The sequence below is a fragment of the Ammospiza nelsoni genome, chromosome 12 (assembly GCF_027579445.1).
Source record: "Ammospiza nelsoni isolate bAmmNel1 chromosome 12, bAmmNel1.pri, whole genome shotgun sequence".
NCBI lineage: Eukaryota > Metazoa > Chordata > Aves > Passeriformes > Passerellidae > Ammospiza > Ammospiza nelsoni.
In genome coordinates this window covers 2859539-2881217 of record NC_080644.1, presented here as the reverse complement: position 1 = coordinate 2881217, position 21679 = coordinate 2859539, and the positions used below count along the sequence as shown (strand labels likewise).

The 21679-nt window shown below is 40.8% G+C and overlaps 1 protein-coding gene across 1 annotated transcript in view; it reads left to right on the top strand.

Moving 5' to 3' along the window:
- The first annotated feature begins 497 nt into the window (after positions 1-497).
- Positions 498-21679, top strand: part of CTCFL (CCCTC-binding factor like) — a 58269-nt gene continuing 37087 nt past the window's right edge. The window contains 8 exon segments of the mRNA XM_059481112.1: positions 498-638; positions 4693-4965; positions 6545-6707; positions 7391-7524; positions 9180-9300; positions 10553-10702; positions 11365-11405; positions 12242-12362. Of these exon segments, the coding sequence (XP_059337095.1) occupies positions 609-638; positions 4693-4965; positions 6545-6707; positions 7391-7524; positions 9180-9300; positions 10553-10702; positions 11365-11405; positions 12242-12362 (1033 nt within the window). The 5' untranslated portion in view covers positions 498-608.

Sequence of the window (21679 nt, the reverse complement as noted above, 5' to 3'; positions counted from 1 at the left end):
CAATATCTCGCTGCAAAAGAGGTGCTGAAGGCAGTGCTTGTCCCTGGGGTGGGAGGAGAGGGGAGGCGTGCGTGTTCGCGGCGCTAAGGCGCACACACCGCTGACAGGTGCGGCGCGAACGCGACACATGCTGGGAAACAAAAGTGAGACACTGGTGGAAAGTGAAAATGGAAAACTTTCCAGATGCCAGGTGGAAAATGGTATTAAAGCTGTCAAAATAAGTCACAACAAAGACTGGGTTTTCTCCTAGACTAACAGGAGTCATGTTCTGGAGAAGAATGGAGGTTTCAGCTACAAGGCAGACTGTCATAAATGAAACAATTATGAGCATTGGAGGTTAAATTTGAACCTATTTGTTTTGGGGTTTTATGCTTTGGTCTCTTTGTTTTTCATTTTTCTCTTTCAAGTGCACTGCAGCATTCCTGATTTACTCTACAGTTTGTGGACAGGTCAAAAATGTGTAAATAAATCCCACTGTCATTGCTTCACATAGTTATCTATTCTGGGCCTAATTCCAAGCCCTGTTAAATTGATGGCAATCCTTCCATTGGCATCGGAGGACTGCAGTTTGGAACCTGTGATGGAGGTGCAAAGCATCACCAGGGAGGATGGATAAACAGCCTCTGCAGTCATCCAAAGTGAGTTTCTAAAACACAGTAAGGGAAGCAAACCTTGAACTACATTCAAGGTCAAATATGCTTTATTTATATGGTAATGGAGCTTTTTAAAAATCGGCTCCACCTAACACACATTAAACATCTTTAATATTATAAAAGACATTATTCAGATTTAAGACTGACAATCTGAACAGATAACCCAGTATTTTGCTTTAAAAAATCAGTTGCACTGTTTATACTTGAGTGGAAAACCGCAGATCAGAACAAAGTTTGCTGTGTTTCCTTAGTGCAGCCAAGGAAATTTACTCTGCTGATTGAGGATTTTACTTGTCCATGTACTCACTTTCATGCACTGGTAGATTCTTATCAGTAATTTATCTGCAATTCTGTGGCTGAATTTTGGTTTTTTATGTAATGTTACTTTAGCACAAGAAAATGTGCCTACATTAAATTCCTTTTGCTCCTTATGAAATACTCCTAACAAACAATAATTCATTTTGAACGTTTACCCCCCAAAGTATAATTATGACTTAAAATGCAAAATACATCTCTATTCTTTCGTGATAGACTTTTCATGCAGGCTGTTGATGTGTTAGAAGGAACCAGACTCCCAGAGGAGTGGGTAGAAGCTTGATTGCAGTTGGAGATAGACAATGCAGCAGCAGTAACTGGAGACTGTTCACACAACACACCATAATGGCCATTATGGAGCTGTTAACCTCTAGTGTATCAAAACCTACTCAGAAACTGGCTGAATTTGTAGATTGCTGATCCAAATAGTTCCTTTAAATTCAGCAAAAAATGAACTGAAGGGGCCATTCTGCATTTGAGCTATAAATCCTTGGAAATATAGTTTAAAAATGGAAATAATGACAGACCTTTACTGTAGCTGCATGGACGGTGCTGGTATTAATAATGCAGAAGTGCAACGCAGGACAGCTCTTAGAAGTTGATGACTGCTGAAGTGCAGAAAACCTCATTAAAACAACCTAAAGGATGGTGTACTATTATAACAACTTTTTTCCTACAGTGCCCTTCAACTATCATAATTGCACAGTATACAGAGCAACTTGAAAAGATTTAGGAATGTGTAAGAAGTAAAATCTCTGGCCACAGTTACTGGCAGCCTAATTATGTGAATATATTGTGTACTCTGCATCCTGTTCTTTACTTTTGAGAGCCTGTGGATTTGTGGATGATGAATAATGTGGTGTCTAACCAAAATATCAGCACTAAATTGCTGGAATAGACATTCAGCCTTAAATAATGGCTTTGGATTTGTGCTGATTCCAAGCAGTAGAATAGTTATGACTAACCTGCAGTTGTTAAATGTAAACATGTTGTATTATTTCTCCATTTAAGATTTTACAGAACTGTGGATAGGAGTGGCTGTTGTCAAGGGTGTTTATAAGATTTTCAGTTGATATCTCTGAGGATGAGGTCTAATAACCCCACCTAATCTGAGGGTAGTTGTGTGAGCTGTTGTTTTTGCTACAGATCTTTCATAAATGCCAGTTGTACTGGGTTACTTCCACAGACAAGGAAAGCCACCACTTGGTTTGGGGCTTGGATTTGTGTTTGGTAATTCAGTTTAACAGGATCTGGACTACACTGGGCTGCAGTCCCTGTGCAGTGTACTGTACCCTGCAATGCACAGAGCTAATATTTAGAGGTAAAGCTCCAAATCTGTCATCTGCACTGACATATAATAGAGTATTCAAAGTAAGTGGATTTTATAGAATGTTTGATGGCTGGAAATTACTAGTCTAGAAGGGTACACAAGATTAAATGTTAAGTCACTCAAACTGTGCAAGTTTACCTCAAAGACATTTTCACAATGCCTTTGGAGAAAGAAGTATTTCAACTTGTTCTCGCTGAATAACCAATCCTGGCCTAAGGAACAGTGTAACGATGCTTGTACATCGCTCCACTGCCTCTGCAAAGCCACTTGAGCCAATTTTGTACAACGCTTGTGTGGCGGCAGCATCAGGCGGCCCCTTCAGCGGCACTCCAGCGCCGGGCTCCCGGCTGGAGGCTTCCGCCACAGAAACACGGCAAGTGCTTCAGATATTTCCCAAGTGGAGAAACCAATTGAGCTCAGCCCCGCGGTCTCCAGCCAAGTGGGAGCAGAAGGTTAAGGGCCTACAATTAAGGCTCGGAGATCTTCATTTTTGCCAGCTCAGAGGGTGAGAAAACGGCAGCTGCTCTGACAGGTCTTGCCATGCATGGGGACCAAGGAGCACCGGGCATCTTGAGCATTGGGAGGGAAACCTCTGCAGGTTCGGGGCTTTGTGTTTTGGAGGGAATTAACAGGTGAGAAGCAGCTGTTCCCCAAAGCTGCCACCACGAGTGGGCTCCCACCCCAGCTGCTGCTGAGGGAGCGGCACAGGGAGGCAGAGGATGGCAGAGGCGGCCATGCCGAGGTGCACGGCAGGCGCTGAGCCCCTTCCCTGTCGCCTCCCCTCGAGGGGCAGCCCGGGCCCGGCCCAACAGCCCGAGGGGACCCGGCTCCCCGCGGGGGAACCGCCCGCAGCGGCCGAGAGGGGCCTTGGGCCGGGGGAGCCCCGGGCGAGGAGCAGGGCTGGGGCTGGTCCTGAACGGCCGAGGTTTGCCCTCGTGTTTAACCTCGAGCAGAACCGCTCCGCAGCCCTGGGGCTGCAGCGGAAAGGGCGGCGAGGCCAGGCTGGCCCGAGCGGGGAGCGCAGTGCGGGCGGGACACGCGTCCCGGAGAGTCCTGTGTCCCGGGAGGGGACGGACACCGGGGAGCCCGCAGGGCCCTGATCTGCGTCCCGGGAGGTGACAAAGCCGAGCCTACGGCCGGTGTGTGTGGAGAGAGCCCGTAGGACGCTGCCCGGGCCGTGGGGCTCTGCCCGGGCCGGGTCGGGGGCGCTGCCCGGGCCGGGTCGGGGGCGCTGCCCGGGCTCGGTGCTCTCCGTGCCCCCGGGCATGGCCCTGACCCTGCGGGACGGCATCTCCGTGCTCCATGGCTCGGAGCAGCCGCAGACCCATACATTGCAAATAAAGAGTGCAGAAAGCTATGCGGCAGAAAAACCACTAGGCACGCTCCCGATGGAGGTACAAGTTCTGCATAAAGTGGAATTAGAGATATGTTGTTCCCTGTTAGCTTCTACTGTCACACCGATTTGGTTCAGAATTAAGCATTAATGTTATTTATTGGGCTTAAGTATTCAGTCCTCTGTACATCTTTTTGTAATTTCATCTCATTTTTAAAAGGACAAACTAGAAATTTAGGCTTTCTAGATTCAGAGAATATTCTGAGTTGGAAGAGACCCAGATTATCAAGAAGATGTCAAGATGATATTTAACTGTTGAAATTCAGACAAATTTTTAATTTAGTTCATCAGTTTGCTACTATTTGTTTGATAGACTCCATCTCAAGTGGCATTACAGAATTTCCCTTTTTCTCCTTAATTCAGTTAGCTCAATCCTGCAGTCATTGTAAAGCTGGTTATGTAATACAGTCCTATTTGAAATGAATTTTGTTGAAAAAGACATGCAAACACTGCTGTTTTGTTCTGTGCTAGCTATTATATTGGTTCTACAATTAAAATCTATGTTTTTTTCTCATAAATTTCGTGCATCACTAGATGATTTCTGAGGTAGGTCATATTGCCATATTTGAGTCTAGCTAATGCAAGAAGTATCACAGCCTGGTTCATTGGTATATGACAGAGAAAGCATTACAATTAGCCTGCAAAAGTCCTAAATTTGTTTAAAAAACAGAGCATACTTCTCATTTCCTTTTAGAAGTACTGAAATGAAATTTTAAATATTTTCTTTTAAAAATAAAGATACGTGTTTCTGTGTTCTCAGTGCTGCAAACTTAAAATGATGCTCTGAAATTTTATATAAAATTTTCAAGAGAGAGGACATAATTTTAGTAATTATTCTTACTTAATTGTAGCTTATCAGTTAGGCTGCTGTATGCCAAATGCAAATTTTGTCCATCACATGTAAGACTGAAAATCAGAACGAATTGGTGGCTTGCATTTTGTTGACTGCTCAGTTGATTTGCCTTTAATTGAGAAAGTTGTAAAACATTTTTTTTTAATAGATTAACAGAGATAATGATGCCATTGCATCTGAAAATAACATCCAGCAACTGAGACCATCTGAAGAGGGGGAAGGAAAGGAAGTTTTTTCCACTGTTGGGGAAACAAAGAGTCAGAGCTGCAAAGGGGGTGATGATTTGTCAGACTCTTTCAATGAAAGTAAAGAGCAGGAATATTCAACTGCATCAGAACAAACAGTTGTAAGAAATCTCAAGAATCTAAAATTTGAGGCTGGTGCTCCATAACAGGAAAAAGGTAAAAAGTTAATAATCTTTGTAGTTAATTTTTAAATAAGACATGTAAAGTAAGATTTTGAACTGAGGTTGAAGTTTTGCATTAAATATTCACAGTGGTAATTGTTTAGATTAGGTTAAGTAAAATTCTGTGGAAATTTGGAAGAAGAAATAATAACGTCAGCCCTAAGTGCTCGAAGCTCTTGTTCAGGCTGATGTCATCTGCCTTGTGTTCAGGAGAGACATTTTGGATGGCATTTAGAAATTAATGGTCTTTTGAACAGTGTGTGGTATTTGAAACCTCCAGGGAGATTTCAAAGTTAATATTGTATAAGTGCCTTTGAATAAACCTAGTAATTTATTTAGTGTCTTGATCCACTCATTCAGCTTCAAAATGTGCTTGTTTGAGGGTTTATGGTTGAGCTTAGAGTGGTTCCACATTGCCAGCAGAGGGTGGTGGGCACTTATCAATCAATACCTGTCAGCAAAGCCTTTCCCAAAGCCTAAATAAGAGTAACAGAAAATGGCTGATTTAAGATGTTAGAAACCTTAAAGTATGTTACAGAAGTTAAGGACTGACTCAGAAAAGAACAGATAAGCATCTGTTTCCCTAGTAACTGTGTGTGTACTGTAAAAATTGGATGACATCAATGATGTTGAGTCTGTAAATGTGTGTGTTGTATCTGGAAGTTAAGGTATCTTGGCTGGGGCTCTCTGTGGATACTGTACAAATTGTTGATGTCCCCTGGTGCAGTTACAGCCTTTATAGGAAGCACGTTTGAGCAGTTTTAACAAAGCTAACAATGTTCCTTTGTGTGGGCATGAATCCACAATGAACAAATGACAATAAAGTGGTTTTGTTTGCTTTTACTGAAGCAAAGTGTTATCTGCACATCTCTGTGTGGTATAAAGCAATGTATGAAATGCATTTTGGTCTCAGCATGAAAATCATTACAGAGAGCACACTTGGGAGCTGAGACAACTGTTCTGGAAAGACTCTTCAGATATGACGTATTTGCCATTTCACAGTTTCAAATCTTCTTCATAACTAAAAGTGTTGCACATTTAATCTTAACTTGTTACTCTCAAAAGAAATTCATTACTCTTGTGCCTCGAACTTTAATCTATGACTTCTCCACAGAACTGACTTTTTCCCCTTAAATTCAACCAGTAATTTTAAAGATGCTTTCACATCATGATTTTTTATATGCACTTTACAGATTCAAGAGCACCAGAAAGCTGGGAGTAGCTTAACCTGCCATTTCCAAATCTTTGCATAAATTTAATTAGTTCTAATTACACGGTTGTTATCAAGAAGTTTGTTGCACAGGCTGTAAGTCTTAAAGATGGTACTTAGAGAGGAAATCTCATCCTGTCTTGGTGGTGAGGGCAAGGGTAGGAGTTAGGTTTCCTGGGATTAGATTCTAAACTGTATCACCAGCAATTAACACAATTTTGGGGGCAAATCACTTAAGTCTTAATGAATCCTGTGATGTAGAAGTTTGAAGTAGTTTTACCCAGACTGCAGGGACTCCTTAGAAATGGTACAATTTTTTTTAAAAAAGTAAAGTCATTATTTTGTGGCATGTACAGCGTAAATGTGTCTTTGTTCCAACAGGAGAAAAGTTTCAACTGTTTTTTCTGCACGTTCACCTCAGTGAAGTTGTGGAGTCTTAGGTGTCATCTGAAAACCCATTCGGACGAGAAACGTCACGCGTGTCACCTCTGCCCCAGGGCCTTCCGTACAGCAGCTCTGCTGCACAGCCATGGCAACACACACACAGGTACCCAGGGCTTGAAAATGCTGTGTTACACACTGCCTTCAAAAGTGAGTGAGCAGGCAAGTGGCTTTGCCTTGGAGCTGTGTTCTGTGATCATTTTATGCTCAGAAATTCCTCTGATTTTCTGTGGCGTTCTGCACTGAGAAGACATGGGCTGTAGTTAGGAACTCTGTGTGTGTGTGTTTGTTTATTTTGTTCAGTACCATTGTAACAATTCTTGTCAGCTGAACGGTGATTTCAGCTGTGCTGCATTCCTACATGCAGAATAGAATTTTCTGTGATGTTTTCGTTTAGCTATATAAACATATCAAGCAAAGTGATAAATTGTGTTTATAATAAATCTACTGTGTACATATATATGGAAGATATTCTCTACTGAGACGGTGGTGAGGCACTGGCACAGGTTGCCCAGAGAAGCTGTGGCTGCCCCATCCCTGGAAGTGCCAAGGCCAGGTTGAGCAGGGCTTGGAGCAATCTGGGACAGTGGAAGGTGTCCCTGCCCATGGCAGAGAGTAGAACAAAATGAGCTTTAAGGGCCCTTCCAACCCAAATCATTCTATGATTTATTGTATGTAAAAAATCAGAATATCAGAAATGGTTTTATTAAAAAATTTTGCATGTTGATGTAAGGCAGACAAATCAAATTGCTGTGGTGTTGAATAAAAGTCTCACATGCATTGTTGCAGGGAACAAACCCCATAAATGCAGTGAGTGTGACACAGCCTTTGTGACCTGAGGGGAACTTGCATGACACAGGAGGTACAAGCACACTTTGGAGAAGCCTTTCAAGTGCACAATATGTGAATACTCCAGTGTGGAAGTAAGTACAGCCTTACTGAATCTTTTTGGAGGGTGTGAAGGTTTTCACATGCCAGGATTTTAATGTACATCCAATTTTTGCCCAGATTTTTTGACCATGAGAAGTCCAGGCTCTGCTGATGGCCTTGGACATGCTGATGGATTGTGTTTATCTGTAATGGTGCTGCAGAGTTACTGCAAGGTGGCTGATGGCTACAACTCTGTGGTGGCATGCATTTATTTCATTACATTTCATTTCATTACATTTCATTTCATTACATTTCATTACATTGCATTACATTTCATTTGTGTGCACATCTTTTCATCCCCATCATCCTGAAGAAAAGGAACAAGTAGCCTGAGTTCCTGGAACCTTTCTTTGTCCATGTAGTATTTGCAAATATCTTGCTTCAAATTAATATTCATTTAGTTTAAGAACTAGTTGCATTATAAGAGCTTTTCCTCTTTTTTTAATGCTAAAATTGGTGTTAGACAATATGTTTGTGTGATTTTGGTCCTACAAAAGCATTTTTGGTCCTCATTTCCACTATGTTCCATCTACTGTAGGACAATACTAGCTAATGTCTAAAAGGAAGTTAATGTATTCTATTTATATATTTGATGATGTATGGGTTTTTTCCAGTTCTAGAATTTTCTCCATCGGGAATAAAATACCTTAGAGTCTGCTTAAGGGTGCACTTGGAAATTGCAGTTGAATTGGGTGCACAGGCTTTTAGAAATGCACCTGTGATTGAATCACTGTCACAGTTTAGTGGATGTTCAATATCTGAATTTGTGCTGTGTCCAGATCTAAAGCTGTAAGCAATCCTGAACTTTATTCCATGCACCTTATCTTAATAATTAGATTTTTGATAGCTTGCATCTTTAAAAAGCCTGACAGCTGATACTAAATTACCCTATTCTTTCCCCTGTTTCAGTAAGGAGCTATTCAGCATTCACTGCTGTTACAGAACTCACATTCTTGTGAGCTTTACCTGAATAAAGAAAGCTGAAAGAGCTCTCCAGCACTGCCATGCAGATTATTTGACTTTTGTGTATCAAAGGTTGGCAGTCATGTTTAATTTTATTTAAGTGAATAGTAGTGTAGATTTGAAGGAATCTAGTAATGAATTCATTAATTGTGTTCATAAATGGAGGAACTGAACAGTTGATAACTCCTAATCACATACCTACAATATTTATGTAGAACATATCAGAAAAACAGCATAAAAAAGTAGAATTGAATTAAACTTTGTAACTAAAGTGCTTCATTGGGACTTGAAGGTGAATAGACTCTGGATAATGAGTTTGGTCTTTCATTTATTTTCCTGAGTGTTTTCAAAGAATTTCATGTTTGGTATATCCAAGTAGCCTGACAGTAGTAGGTATCCTCTTTTTAAAATTTTATCTTTGTTTGTTTTTATTATAAAATTTCCCATTTTGCTAATGTGGACACTAAATAGGAAAGTAAGATAATATGGGGAAAGAGTGCAGAAGTGTCCTAAAGCCACAACAGGCTGATTGTGCAGGGAAAAACACAAATGTGAGAGTGTTAATTCTGGGATTAATACCAAGTTTAAAATTGCAGTAGGTGCAGCATGTAAAATAGCTTATATTTTAATGAAATGCATCTCTAATGTAGATGTTGCTTTAGGAAATCTCTCCTTTCTGTCTGAGGCCAGCAAGATGAGGCGCCACGTTCGCTCGCACGCGGGAGAGCGGCCCTACCCCTGCCACCTGTGCAGCTATGCCAGCAAAGATGCCTGCAAACTGAAGAGGCACATGTTAACTCACACAGGTGGGATTCTGGGCTAGGGATCAAGCCCAGGGCTTCTCAGCTTCTCAATATTCATAGAGCAATCTTATTTCAGCCTCACAATTAGCCCTTTTTAAACTTGTGATTTGGAGTAAAAACATGTTCTCTTTCAGTGTTCTGGATTTGGCAGTTGGAATCCCAGTAGTTAGTCTTGCTGTTCCTCCTAAACTTCTTTTATATTAGAGAAACATTTCATGAAATATTTCATTTTCTGTGGGTCAAGCTGTCTCTTTTATTTCTCAATTAGTTGATTTTACATGGAGAGGTACCTGTGAGAGATTTTTAATTCTCTGTTAAGAACATAGATATTATTGTGACCCCAGATTGCCAGCAACCAATTTGGTCAACAAAGAATTAAATTGCTTTAAGATTGAAAGCAGTGTGTTCTTGTCATAGCTCTGTAACATGCAAGTCATCTCAGGGGCAGTGAGTATCAATCCTGTACTTCAGGGTTTAACTTGGCTCAATTATGATATGTAATTTGTGCTCTGATTAATGTTTTAGGTTGAATCAGAGTGTGACAGCGTGGTTTGAATCAAATTTTCCAAATATCCCCACTTGTCACGCATTGGTTCATATCTTGAGACAGTTTGGTGCAATTAAACTGAATTATTTTTTTATGAGAGTCAACCACAAGAGTCCAACTGGAAGAGTTCAAGAGTGTAACCTACTCCTGGCAGGGACTAATTCCACAGAAGCAGTCTGGAGCTGGTTCAAAGCTGTGCCAGTTGCCAGTGTTGATGTAATTTTTAATGGTAGTCACAACTGATGTGGCTTTTTGGGGAGGAAAAGCAAGAAAATATTTTCCTAATTTCTCTTCCCACCATTATCAATGGCTGATGGTGTATCACTCTTACCATGATGTTTTACTGCTGTTTACTTTCTCTCCTTGCATATTTGAAGATAATTCTGCATTTTCGTACATGAAGTATTCAAGAAAGAATAGATGACAATTTTAAATAATTCCTTATTCCTAGTTTAGAATTATATGAAAGGCTTTATGCTTCAGCAGTTTGACTTGTGGACTCAGAAAGCCAAGATTTCGTGTTGCAATCAGTTATGTAAACTTCTGCAGACTTGTTTGGCCTTTTGTGCACTGTCAACTAATATTAACTTTTGGTTGATCTGGAGACTGTTGCTGTTAGAACATGGATGCTGAATTCTGTGGGAATTTGAATTTATATTAAATAAGTAGAGTTTCTAAGCATATCTTATTTTAATTTCTTTTTAATAGGTGAAAAACGCTATGAGTGTTATGTTTGCCAGGCCAGATTCACTCAGAGAGGTACCATGAAAATCCATGTGTTACAGAAACATGGAGAAAATGGGCCAAAACACCAATGTCCACATTGTAGTGCTTTCCTTTCTCGAAAAAGTGATTTGGGTGAGTCTAAAGGAAAACACTAACAACATAATATAGAGCTAAGTGGAGGTGAAATCTCTCATTTTCACAAAATTTCACCAAATATGTTATAGCTGACTTCATATTATCACAATATTTTGAATAAAATGTATTTGTAGCTTTACAGGTAAATTCCTCCTGCAAGGAGATGTGGTGACATCTTGTGGTTGATATTTTAATTTCTTTAAAATGCAAAGTAGCAAATATTTAGCTTTTTCTGTTTTATGATTTGCTTGATGCCTGTGGCACTGTGACCCTCTGGTTTTTCAGAAGAAGTGTTGGTGAAAATAGAGCTGACCAGTAAGAAAAAAGCCTATATATAATTTTAAGTTTCCAGAAGTACATGAAAATTCTGTGTTAAAACTGGATTTTTTTGGAGTATTTGATTTGTTAAAGAATTTCCACTGAAATCAGCAAGATTCAGGCTTGCTTTCTTTGGGAAGTTACAACATCTTGCTGCAGCTTTTGTTTAATCTTAAACTAATTTGTCTATTTTACCCCACTGCAGAGAGCATGGAAGGTTCTTTGGTGCTTTCCTCTGTGAGACTGACATTTCTCAGGGCTGTACACAGCCCAGCTCTTGTTCAAAACTCTGAAAATAAAAACCATGCCATTAAAATGAGTTATTTTGAATAACTGTCCAGGTGTCCACCTGAGGAATCTGCATTCCTACAAGGAGGAGGCAGTGCAGTGCAGGGACTGCAGCACAGGAGGGCTCACAGGAGAGAGAAAAGCTTCAGGTGTGCTCAGTGCAGCCAGGTATTTCAGTTCCTGACAAAATACTGCTCACTCTGGTGATGGTCTTGTGAGACACTGTTTGGGGTTATAGTCACCTTAAGAAAATAAAAACTTTTCCGACTGCTGTCCAACTGAAATAGTGTAGTGGTGCTTATTTCCAGGGTAAATCTTTCACAAATTGAAGTTGATATGCTGGAAGGATGAGTCTATCTTCTTGATAAGTCTTTGGTACGTGGACTGCTTAGAAGTATAAAGTAAGAGCAGTCACTTTCAGGGATGTTGTGATAAAGAGCAAAATGTAGCATTTGAGCCTGAAATGTGGCTGAATTCTGACTAAATTCAGTCAGAACTGAAAAATTTATTTTAAAGAGTGCTTTTAGGATAGCTAGAACTCATTCAGCAAGGAAAGTAAGAAATTATTATTCACTTCAAAACCATATGCAATGAGAACATATTCTCATTTTGGCTTAACTGTGCACACTTTAAAGTAAATGTGACCCTTTTTCCACATACAGATTTTACATGTGAAACTTTATTGCTTCTCCAGGAAGCAGAAAATGATAAATTTTATTTTATACCCACCAAATGGCAATGTTCTTTGAAAGCAGAATTTTAATATATTCTGGAAAATCTTCAGGAGTTTTATGGAAGTTGTTAACTAAGTCAGTCTTCCACTTAGTGTTCCAGAATTTGTCTGTCAGAACTATATTTGCTTTGTGTCTGTTAAATTGCTTACATAGATTAAGATTTGATTGATATATTTATTCTTCATTATGCTAACAGAGCAATATATGTAAGCATGCTGAAAATCGTGGATTGGTGAGGGCAAAAACTGCTACACCCAGAAAAGGAAGGAAAGGCAAAAATAAAATCCATGAGAACCCGAAGTGTGCTAAGGCAGAAGGTAATCAGTGACTAAGTTAGGATTTAATCATGTAAATTAGAATCAAGACTAAAAGGCTAAGGCAGTGAATCTTACCTGCTGCTTAATTGCTGTTTCACAGTGGAGCTAATAATGGAAGAATACTTGAGAATAGGCTTTATTGTGTGTCAGAAATTCTTGTTGTGTGAGCTGGGTCTCTGCACAGGTACCATTCCTGCCCCTAACCTCCCTTTTTAGCAATGCTCTCAGATGATCTTTGTGGAGTAAGAGACAAGAATGGAGATACACCTTATGCCTAGGTGTCCCTAAACCTCACCCTTTGTATCAGATTGTATCTGCACTGAGAGAAAATTAGACATGGCAAGAAGAAAAAATGTTGTAGCTTTTCTGAATCTAATGAATATATATCAGCAGCTGAGTTTACATTAGCATTGACACTTCTGTTTTCACTGGTGAGGCTGTAATGGTATGGTTAGAGAGAAGTGTTACAGCTGCAGTGTTTATGTTTTTGCAGTAATTAGATTTTGCTGCTTATTAATGTTTTCCTGCATGCAAACAATTTCTTTTTGATATCTTGTAAATACCTTCATCTGAAAGCTTGATTTTCTAGGGCTGTGATAATGTGTCTTCAGATGTTGTTCATGCAAATATTCAGTTCATTAATTGACTCACACAAAACCTAGAAATTTCTGTGCTGTTCCAGAAGGTTTTTCCCCAAAACTGACATTTGCAAGTATTTAAATATATCACTGTCCACTTGCACAACTTGAAGGGGCCTGTGGGATCCTCAGTGCGGCTTTGCAGATGATGACTTGTGAGACTGGGGCTGTCAGTGATTTGCTGTTGCTAATACTTAAAAAAGAAAAAGCATGCCTATGATAATTAAATTTCCAGTTAAAAAATGCTTCGTTTTCCTCTGATGAGAATACCAAACTCAGTAACATGGCTTGTAATGTAATATTCAACAGAAGATAAATTCATTCCCCAAGTAAAGTGCAAGATAAAAGATGTGCTTTAGTTACATATTGGCAGCATTTTCTCCACTAAATTAAATTGCATACTTGTTAAATTTATTGAAATATTTACTTGTCTTTCTGATTAATCATCCCAATATTTAATTTCTTTTTCAAAGTTGCCCTGAAATTATTCCCAGATGACTCTACTGCGAAAAATGAACATTGTGCCAGTGAGATTATTCCTGTTTCAGATGGGACAGAAACAGCAACTCCAAGGGAACACAGAGCAGAAGCAGCTCATGAAATGGATCCTCAGCATGATGGGCAAACAATGCACAAACAGATTGGTCTTCCTTGTTCTCAGTAGGTGTAACTCAAAGTGTGGAACTACCTCCAGTTAGAAAGGTGGAAAAGATGCTGGTTGGAAGCGGTTGAAGCCCTTCTCATGTGCTCATGTTTCTTCTTGCTGCAGTTTCTACTGTGTGACCTAAATACCATTGCAAAATGTGAAAGTTAGAGGCAACTTTCACCTGATTTATTACATACAGGTAATAACAGAGTGGCAAAAATCAGCTAATTTCAGAGTTATTTATTAAAGAATAGATTGGTTGTTTCCCCTTTCATTGGTTTTTTGCCAGCTTTACTCACAGAATTGCAGACTGATCTGAGGCAAGTTTATCCCTCAGTATCACTGAGAGCTGCCTGAACTTCAGTGCTTATACTTTGCTGAGGTAAGCACATGAAAGGCAATGATTTTTTAGTACAAGGTACATTTACTAAATCTCCTTTCTGCAAACACTTTAGTTTCTAATCAAATTCATGATGCAATAGAATGCATGACACAATTTTGTGGAAAAGCACCATTTTTTATGCCTCTTACTGCTGGTAATTAGAAACTAATCTTTTGTCTGAGTTTTTCTCAGCTCACTTAGCTGGGGAAACAGAACGGCATGGCAAAAATGAAGCAGGAGCAGGGTGGCAGAGAAGTGTGGACGACCCCATATTCTGGGAATGTGAAACCTTGTGTGACCTTAAGCTGATTCTTTTTTGGATGCAGGTGGGATCTGTTTTCTTTAACCAGCCTTGCAAGCGTTCCATGTAAGTTTGTGATCCTCCATTTAGCACCAGATCCACACCACACCCAATTAATTAGATCTTCAATAAAGCACAACGGTGTTACTTAGGAAAGTTCATGTTTATAGTACACTTTAAAATCAGAAAATAATTTAACTGTCAAATACAATTCTCTAACTTTCCTTAGGTTATAAGAACTACTGGGTTTAACTCTTAATGATTACTAGAGTCATTGCAGTAAGTACTATTAATTTTCCTGATTCACTACAATGATCACAATTGCCATTTATGCTCTGTTCACACTTTTTTTTTTGTAATTTATAATTAATACTTGGAAGCCTCATAAAATCTTAAATACTTTTAAAATATTCATATTTAATGCTGCTATTCTTATGTTACATTTCATTAAAAATAAGTGCCAGCATAACTAACAAATATTAATAATATTAGGTCATGTAACAACTGAATTTAATTGGGATGCCAAACCCTCATCCCAATTTCAAGGTTAACATCTGTGTTTAACTTCATTATGGTGTGGAATTTGACCAGTATGAAATGGTTTGGGTTTGCAGGTGGGGCAGGCTGTGCTTGCAGGTTCTGCTGATGTGGGCAGGAACAGAATTCCTGTGCTGGGCACCCCAGGTGAGCTGCAGGCTCACAGCAACTGCAGCTGTTAACTTTTTTACTTTCAAAAATGAAACAATGAATCTTTAAGTTTTTGCCAGTTAGTTTATTAACATAGCACCTTTAATCCTGTACTTGGTGACATGTCTACACACCTGTTCTAGGGTAACTTGTTTAATTCAGCAGCTGTTCTGTGACCAGAGCAGGGCCAGGAGCTTTGGGCCATGCAGTGTCCCCAGTATCTCTGTGCTCAGTGAGCAGATAAGGGAGGATGTTGGGATTAGCAGGAGATAATTGCAGCCTTAAATAAATAATCCCATTTATAGAGACCACACCAAAGGCCTCACCCAGACCTTCATCAACCATCTCAGTCAAACACATGAACAGGAATTACCACTGTGGTAACAGAAACCTCCTTCAGTTCTGTAGCTAACCCTGAAAAGTCAGAGGGCTTGAATTAATTTTGGTTCCTTATTGATTCTGTCCCTCCATTGCAGATCTGTTACTTCAGTGTTCATAAAGTTTCATATTGATTGCTCTGTGTCTGTTTTCATGCTGGTAAGATTTCAGGAAGTTCATTTGTTCTTACAAGTGACAGGACTTAAGAATACTTTTGTTCATTATAATTGCTTCAATAATATTGTTAACTTTATTCTTGTTGAGCTGTTTCCATTTGTGTTATAAATTCTAAGCAGCAGATTGCTTGGTTAAAATTAATTTTAGAAGTTGTTTAAATTCCTTGATCAATTTGCTGAATATATATTGTTCATTTGAATTGTTAATAACAAAGCTGACTCATTCTGTGCTGACATCTAAAAATCAGACTACATAGAGTGGAATGTGAATGTAGTAATAAAAGATATTTTTATCTCTGAACTTTCAAATTATTATTTCAGTAGTTAGAAGCTATGAATGTGTCATTTTGGAAATGAAGAAAGAATGCTTTGACCTCCTCAGGAGCCATTCCTAGGGGCCTTATGCTTTTCTACAGCAGTGATTGTTCTTCATGATTAAGAGTTTGCATAACTATGTAAATGCAAATATTTGCATCACTATTCTGATTTATATTTTACAGAGATAATTTAATTTCATTATATTACTCACATATTTCAGACCAGTAGATATGTATTAATATCTTTTAAAGCAATGCATATTCTGAACAGATGCCAAATTTAAAATATTTTAATTTACTAATTGTGGAGGAGTTGTTAAATACAGAGGAATTATTCATGTCTGAAACAGATAATACTGGAGTGTTCTGTAGCATTATGTAACAGTGTTCTGAGATAATTCAGTTATTTGGGAAAGAAGAGGAAACTTGCATTCTGAGTTTCCTCTGCAAGCTGAAATTGTCTATGCTTTAAATAGTTAATGTGTGAGGAAATACAGTTTTCATAGACCCAGCAGATAAAATGCAGAGAAAGAGTAAAACCAGGCCTTTGGATACATTCTTTTAGAATTTTGGCTCTGTAATGAAACAGACTTGACACCGTAGTAGCTTCAATGATGCTAAAATGTGACGTGACCCTGTGGAAGTGATGTGTCAATTAGAATGAGCTGCATCCTGAAATTTGGAAGAATTGACCTCAAAAGAATCCTGGACAAAAGAAGAAGGAGCTGAGACTGGAATTTGGCTCTGGTGTTCCTGCAGGAGCTCCTGCTGGAGTTCAGGGGCAGGGCTGGTTTGGGATCGGTCATCCCTGGCCGTGGGCACTCCTGGGTCTGGTATCGGTCATTCCTGGCCGTGGTCATTCCCGGTGTTGGATCTGGCCATGGTCACTCCCGGCTGTGGTCACTCCTGGTCCGTAGCGGTCACTCCCGGCTGTGCTCATTCCCGGGTCCGGTAGTGGTCACTCTTAGCTGCCGTGGTCACTCCCGGGTCCAGTACTGGTAATTCCTGGCCGTGGTCACTCCCAGTGTTGGATCTGGGATCGGTCATTCCTGGCCGTGGTCGTTCCTGGTGTTGGATCTGATATCGGTCATTCCCGGCCGTGGTCACTCCCGGTGTCGATATCGGTCATTCCTGGTGTTGGATCTGGTATCGGTCATTCCCGGCCGTGGTCACTCCCGGTGTCGATATCGGTCATTCCTGGTGTTGGATCTGGTATCGGTCATTCCCGGCCGTGATCATTCCTGGTGTGGGATCTGGGATCGGTCATTCCCGGCCGTGGTCATTCCTGGTGCTGGATCTGGTATCGGTCACTCCCGGTGTCGATATCGGTCACTCCTGGTGCTGGATCTGGTATCGGTCATTCCCGGCCGTGGTCATTCCTGGTGCTGGATCTGGTATCGGTCATTCCCGGCCGTGGTCACTCCCGGTGCCGATATCGGTCATTCCTGGTGCTGGATCTGGTATCGGTCATTCCCGGCCGTGGTCACTCCCGGTGTCGATATCGGTCATTCCTGGTGCTGGATCTGGTATCGGTCATTCCCGGCCGTGGTCACTCCCGGTGCCGATATCGGTCATTCCTGGTGCTGGATCTGGTATCGGTCATTCCCGGCCGTGGTCATTCCTGGTGTTGGATCTGGTATCGGTCATTCCCGGCCGTGGTCATTCCTGGTGCTGGATCTGGTATCGGTCATTCCCGGCCGTGGTCATTCCTGGTGCTGGATCTGGTATCGGTCATTCCCGGCCGGGGTCACTCCCGGTCCGGTGCCGGTCACTCCGGGCCGTGCTCATTCCCGTTGCTGCCCGCAGGTGGCAGCACGGGGCCGCGGCAGCTCTGGGAGCCGCTCGAGGTTCTGGAATTGCTGCCTCAGTTTCCCTCGGCCCGTCCCTCCATCGCTTTGGCCGTGTCCAGGCGATACAAAAACAGCTTTTTCTTTCCTTTAGCATGTTCCTAATGTCGCTACCAGGAGAGAGGAAGGGAGTGTGCTGCTGCCTTGTGTTCTGCTGAGCAAGGCTGGGGCTGCCTTGTTGTGCCTGGAACAGGAATTTTCTCCCAGTGGGACTGATGGAGGCTGAGCTGGTCCCTGCTGTTCAGGGACTGTGACAGCTCTTCAGCCCTGCTCGTGCCTTTTCTGTGTTTGTGTTTCCCTTTGCCTGAGCTGCTCCATGGAGGGTCAGGGCAGTGGCACCAGTGCAAGGCAGGTGCAGGGAGCCTGCACTAGGACACGTTAATATATTTTCTGTTGCTGATAAATCTTTTTAACATAGCAAGAAAGTTAATGTTTGTTGATAATTTAAGCAGCTTATCTAAGAAATCTTAAAGAGATGTTAGGGCTTTTAACAAGCAACACATTTGTTAGGGGAATTTTTAAAAGTCCTTTTAAGTGAGGTGAAGTGGGCACAGGCCATGAGGAGTGACCTGACCCTTTGATAAAGGAGGAACTTGTCAAATCCAGTAGATTTTTTTCAAACATTCTCCAAGGTAAGTGTTGACACAACAATGTGGAAATGGTGCACAGTCAGCGTCACCACAAGGACTGGGACTTCTCATGCTGTGATGTGACATTTTACCATGAGATGGTCTTTACTCACTGTCTAAGCATTATTCTTGTACACTATACAAGGAAATGATGGATTTCCAGCTGATTTCCATTTTTGTAACTGTTCCAAGAAATTTTCTTGAATTGTCATCGTAATGTTCCTGCCATCCTCTCCTTTGTATCCAAACTAGTCTCTTTCCTGTCTTTCAAATCTTTTTGCTGACTGCTGAGTCTGGATCAGGGAAACTTGTCTGCTGTCTGTCGGCACATTCCTGGAGATCCTTGCCATGATTACTTTTCTGTTAGTTACATGAGTTTGGTTATTTAACAATCTCACAACTACACTGCAAAGATAACTGACAAAAAAATTAACAGATGGGAGTTTAATTGTTGTTGTGAGGAAGCCTCTGTCTCTCAGCCATAGCTGTGTTGTCTCCATTATACAGATGAGAAAGATGACACACAGAACAAAATGAATCTCTGATTTAATCCTCTTGCTTTCAGGAGCAATGAAACCCACAGTGTGCTCTGCTCATTACTACTTCAATCTCACTGAACCAGAAATAGAAACCTGGGGAGCTGCAGCATGTGCTGATTAAGTTACATTAGCAGAAGGTGGTGAGCAAATAGGCAAGGACCTGAAGACATAAAGCTAGTGCTGTTAATCACTTCCAGAGACATTAAAATCAGAATATTAAAGCTGAAATAACATTTATAACTTCTTAAAGGTCAGTGCTTAAGCTGATAGGAAGGCACTGTGGCAGCATGACTCACAGCCATGGGCATGAGAGGAGTGCAGCATCCTGGACGAGCAAGCTGGTGCTAATTGAAAGGTCCAAAAAGAAGACACAAACTCTGAAATCTCAAGGCCTTTCTAAAGCAGGAAGAGTGAAATGAAAAACATTTTCCTTTGATACAAACCTTGGAGGCCCCTTTTACTGAATGCAAGCTGACTCCTAATGGGTGACTGAATTGTGGCTGACAGGTTGGGTATGGCTCTAGCAGTAACTTCCACTCCGTTTGAAATCTCGGGTTTGTTTTGCTTAAGAAACTGGATGTGCATTTGAAAGCAATTTGCATTAATAAAGTATGTCTTCAGGCAAACATCATTCCCTGTTTTAAACAGCTTTTAAGCTTTTAAACAGCCCAGCTATTGTTTGAAGTCAGTGGCAGAAACAGCTGGGCTCTGTCTGGCGTTAGGGGTGTGAGCATTACAAAATGGGAAAGCATTTTTGGACAGTTTTGGTTCAATCTGTTTTCACTTTGAATTGGCACTTGACAATGAAGAATTTCGTTTCTATCTCCTTTGGTAGCTGACTGTTTGAGTTGCTTCTCTAAATTATTTTATTTTTAACTTTTGGGGTTGGTTTTTTGTTTTCCCCAAATTGAACTATTATTGGTTCTATCCCTGCTCTGCCACATAACATTTGCAGCTAATGGGGGGAATGCAAAGGAGTGACACTGCTGATTGCTTTGATAAGAAAGATACTTGCTTTTATTACCAACTAATTAAATGGTAGGTAGCGGCTAATGGTGATTATAATTAAGCCTGGAACTGACATCCTTCTTCTGGAAGAGCTGTAGACTGAGACAACTAAGCTCAAGTCCCTTTATGGCAAAGGTGATTTTTTGTTCTGTTATAGGATCAGCTGTTTCACTGCAAAGTGAAAGTTGTGAAGCTGTTTATAGTTGGTATTTGCCAATGCCATTTTAAATGTCCTGCTGCTTGAAGGGAGCTGTTTGTCCTTTCACCATTTAGCTTTACTGACTGTGAATTGAAATTGTTTAATTTTACATGAGCTGTACCCTCCAGGCCATGTCCTCTGACAAAATTTTTGCAGTTTTGCTCCAGTAAAATTTGTGGGATAATAAATGTCATAATAGTGTTAGGGGTAAGACTGTGCTCCATTTTTGCAGAAGTGTAAGTTTATAGTAACTACAGATAGATAGTAAATTCATTCTGGTTAGATGAAAGGTGAGACAGCTGTGTCTTCTTTTGGGCCAAACTTCCAAGGAGTGATGCACAAGCACAAACCCCACCTGTTAACATTAGGAAATGCACCTGGACATTGGACACAAAGGGATATTTTCTGTTTCCTCCCAGTGCCTGTGAGGGATGTAGAGGTGTGCAGGGTGCTGTGGTTGATCCTGCCAGGGATGCAGGAGGGCACTGTGGGCATTCGGGCTGAGCCTCGGGGGTTCCTCCCTCTCAGCAGCAGCTGATGGTGGGAACAATAAAACTGCTTTCCCCATCTGTGATGGAGCCTGACAGTTCGTAGGGGATGAGTCAAAGGTCGCTGATGAGAGGATCCATCCAGATAATTGCTGTAATTGCTCCCTGAGGATGCAGCTCCTCTCAGGCAGTGGCTGCTGGTGAATCTATACTTGGCAGTGAACCTCATCCTGTGCCTTAAATCAAAAAAGTTCCTTCATCAGATAGAAATGGAGAAAGCTATTTTGATTTTTTTTTCCTCCTGTTGGCAGGTGATTAGGAAATAGTTGCATTGTGAAACAGGGAAGTAATTGTGATTTAAACATTAAATTACTATTTAGTGTTAAACCCTTTGATGAATACACAAGCTGTTGTTACTTCACAACAAATATCAATAAGCAGCATGAATGAGTATACATAATTCATAATATTTAACTTGAAAGTGCATCTTTTTCTTACAGTGATTGATTCATTTTTCTAGAGTTTGTCCAGTGACTTCATCACAATTTAATGCAAAAAGCTTTTTTGTTGCAGCGTGAACGGTAACAGGACACAAGCTAGTCCTGACACAAAACTAACTTTTTTCATACCCCTTCACACAGCTCAGAAATCCAAAAGCTTTGTGGTTGCATTGCTGAATGAAACTGGGGAAATAACACCATTATCAATCAGTCACCCCTTAGGACTTTATTATATGAAGAATAAGAGATATTCAATAGAGGTTGTGCTCAGTAAGAAGGAATTGAAAAGGCAGGAACTACCTCAAACACAACAATCAGATTGTGTTTTTTACCCCAAACCGTTTGAATGTTGTGTATAACACACAACACTTCCCATTTTAACAGACTGTTTCTTTGCCCATAGGGGAATTTTTCATTTACCAGAGAGGCCCAAGGGATGGGAAGCAAAGTTTGTTTTTGCAAGAAGCTGCAGAGTTTGTTTTCCGCCAAAGCCCCACAAAGGATCAGGATTGCCCAGCCGCGGTGGGGAAGGTGAGTGAGCCCCCAGCCCCTTTCTGAGCAGCATTTTCACTGCCCTCCCAG